General features: G+C 36.1%; 1 protein-coding gene across 1 annotated transcript; it reads right to left on the reverse strand.

Annotated features, from left to right (window-relative positions):
- Positions 1–1702: 1702 nt before the first annotated feature.
- Positions 1703–2107, reverse strand: OCT59_029778 (uncharacterized protein; the record flags this gene model as incomplete). Its single annotated transcript, XM_066146200.1, has 1 exon — positions 1703–2107. One exon carries the CDS (start codon positions 2105–2107, stop codon positions 1703–1705), a length of 405 nt encoding a protein of 134 aa, XP_065994870.1.
- Positions 2108–2364: the final 257 nt, after the last annotated feature.

Consider the following 2364-nt stretch of genomic DNA (forward strand, 5'->3'; position numbering starts at 1 on the left):
CTAAAAATGATCTTTTTTTTAAAAAAAAAATTAAAATCCTTAAATTAATTCTTTATAATCATATTTTACTGTGTATACACTATACACAGTACATACTATATTTGTATAATGCTAAAGTTCATGGTATAATATATATATTTTTAATCATAGCACATTTACGAATTTATTAAAATAATTAAAGTAATACATAATAAAAATTAATAAACTACTAATTAGGCTAATATTATTAATTCATAAACCGCTCGCTCGTAATATTATTAAAATACTCCACGCGTGCACTGTCGAATGATCTATTATGCTAAACAGGTAAACATATGTGTAATAAGTTTTCTTAGCCAAAGCCCCTGTTTTCTTTGCAAGGATGATCATGGGACCTACTAAACTGCGATCGGTTTATCGTTAATTTCATCGGATTCTTTGTTAATAGATATTTTAGGTGCGAGAGAATGTTGTGTTTGCAGCGAGCCATCATTTCTCGTAGGATTCCTTCTTTTCATGAGCGACGGACACATGTTGCGAATTCTGCTGTGTGATATCCGAAAACGGGTGACGCCTAACGGTGATCATCTTATCTTTTTTACTAATGCCTAAGTTTGCCTCGCAAGTATTCAATTCCGTACATCGTGGAATCCATACGTGCTTCTTGAATGCGTTGTGGAAATGCTGTATGATTCGAACGGCGATTTCGTTGGACATTTTCCTAGAAACGTATCGTCTAAGTTTTGTTACAATTGTGTCCGAGATTAGGCCTTGTATGAGTTCTAGACGGTTTCGTTTCTTTAGTTGAGGGAAGGCTTCGTCCTTATATTCAAAGATGATCTTTTCCAATTGCCCATGACGTAATTTTTTCGAAGAGGTGAATTTCTCAATAAATTTCAAAATTTTGCTTGTTATTTCTAGTTCGATCTGTATAAACCCCTATTCATGACCTGGACATTCGACGATGTGTGGTAAATCTTCGTCCACCTGAGAGCACATAGGACATTTTACGAGGTCTTATAGATCGTTACGTATTCTGAGGTTGTTTTCAATGGTAGGTAAGAGGTTATTCGAGCACTTGACAAATGTACAAGTTTTTCGTTAGTAGAGAAAGAAGTGCACCGTTCTTTGTTAATACTATTAAAGTTTTGCCAATGTGAAGACCAATGCCATCCTGTAGATGAAAAGTCCTCCTCAAAGTAAGATCGCCATTGTTTGTTAAACGACCATTGCACTTCTTCTAAAGATTCTGCCACAAATCTAGTAAACGACCTAATATGTCTGTCTATACCTATGTTAAACCAGACCGGGAGAAATTGTGCTAAGACTACATAGAGATCTAATGTCTAAAATTCTATTATTAATACTACCCGCTATTTCCCTCTCATTCTTTGCAATTTCGTCTGCCATGTCGTTCCAATAATCTCCTGAATGTTCACGTACTTTAATTAAATTGAGCTTTAAAGATTTAGTTATAATGAGATCGTAAATCGTAAATAAAATAACATAATTATTAAGTTTCAAAAGCTTTCTTCCTCTTATTAAGAGCGTCGGAGATACGATTAATTCCATCAATTGCTGCTTGACTGTCGGTATATATAGTTAATTCGGTGTTGCTAGGTATCGCTAACAAGGCAGTCATAATAGCCAGAAGTTCCGGACGCGTGGAAGAAGGATGGTATTTGATGCCACAAGAAAAGGAGACATCTTGATCTTTGACTATCTATCCTGCGCCCATCACAACTTCACCTTCTTCATTTCTGCAATTGAGATCTAACGAGCCATCAGTATAAAAGTGAAAACACTCAGTTGCCATCTTTTGCAAAACAATATTAATACGGGATAATTCGTCAACGAGCACTGGGGTTTTGATCAATTTCGCAATTAAACTGTGATCCAATGCAGGAATATCAACCGGGACAAGTCTTTGTTCATCTGGGAATACCGAAGGTAAAGTTAAAGTACGCCTTCTAAATAGGTCTATCGGTGTGACAATCCTGTAAGAAGCGCCATCAATTTTCTTCGTAAGTACTTCTACTTTTAATACAGTAGCTTTGCAATGCTGGCCGCGTTTGATGCATGTCTCTGTTAAAATGTCCCTAGATCGGCCGAAAGTATCACAACCCATGCATTTAACGATTAAGTCCGAACTATCTATAGTAATCCAATGTTGGAACAAGAATGATGTGCAGGATGTTTTCTTCAGGATTTTTCCAATAACTGATGTTTGATTTGTGTTTATGATGATCCACTCTTTAATCCGTCCATTAGTAGTAGGGTGAGTTGGTATAATAGAGTGGAAGCTCTTGGGAGGTGAAAAATTCGTTGTTAGTCCGTTATGATGGTCTTGTTGTGCTAAGGCTTCAGTTCACAATTGTTCAATCA

This window comes from Rhizophagus irregularis, chromosome 9 (genome assembly GCF_026210795.1).
Source record: "Rhizophagus irregularis chromosome 9, complete sequence".
Classification (NCBI taxonomy): domain Eukaryota; kingdom Fungi; phylum Glomeromycota; class Glomeromycetes; order Glomerales; family Glomeraceae; genus Rhizophagus; species Rhizophagus irregularis.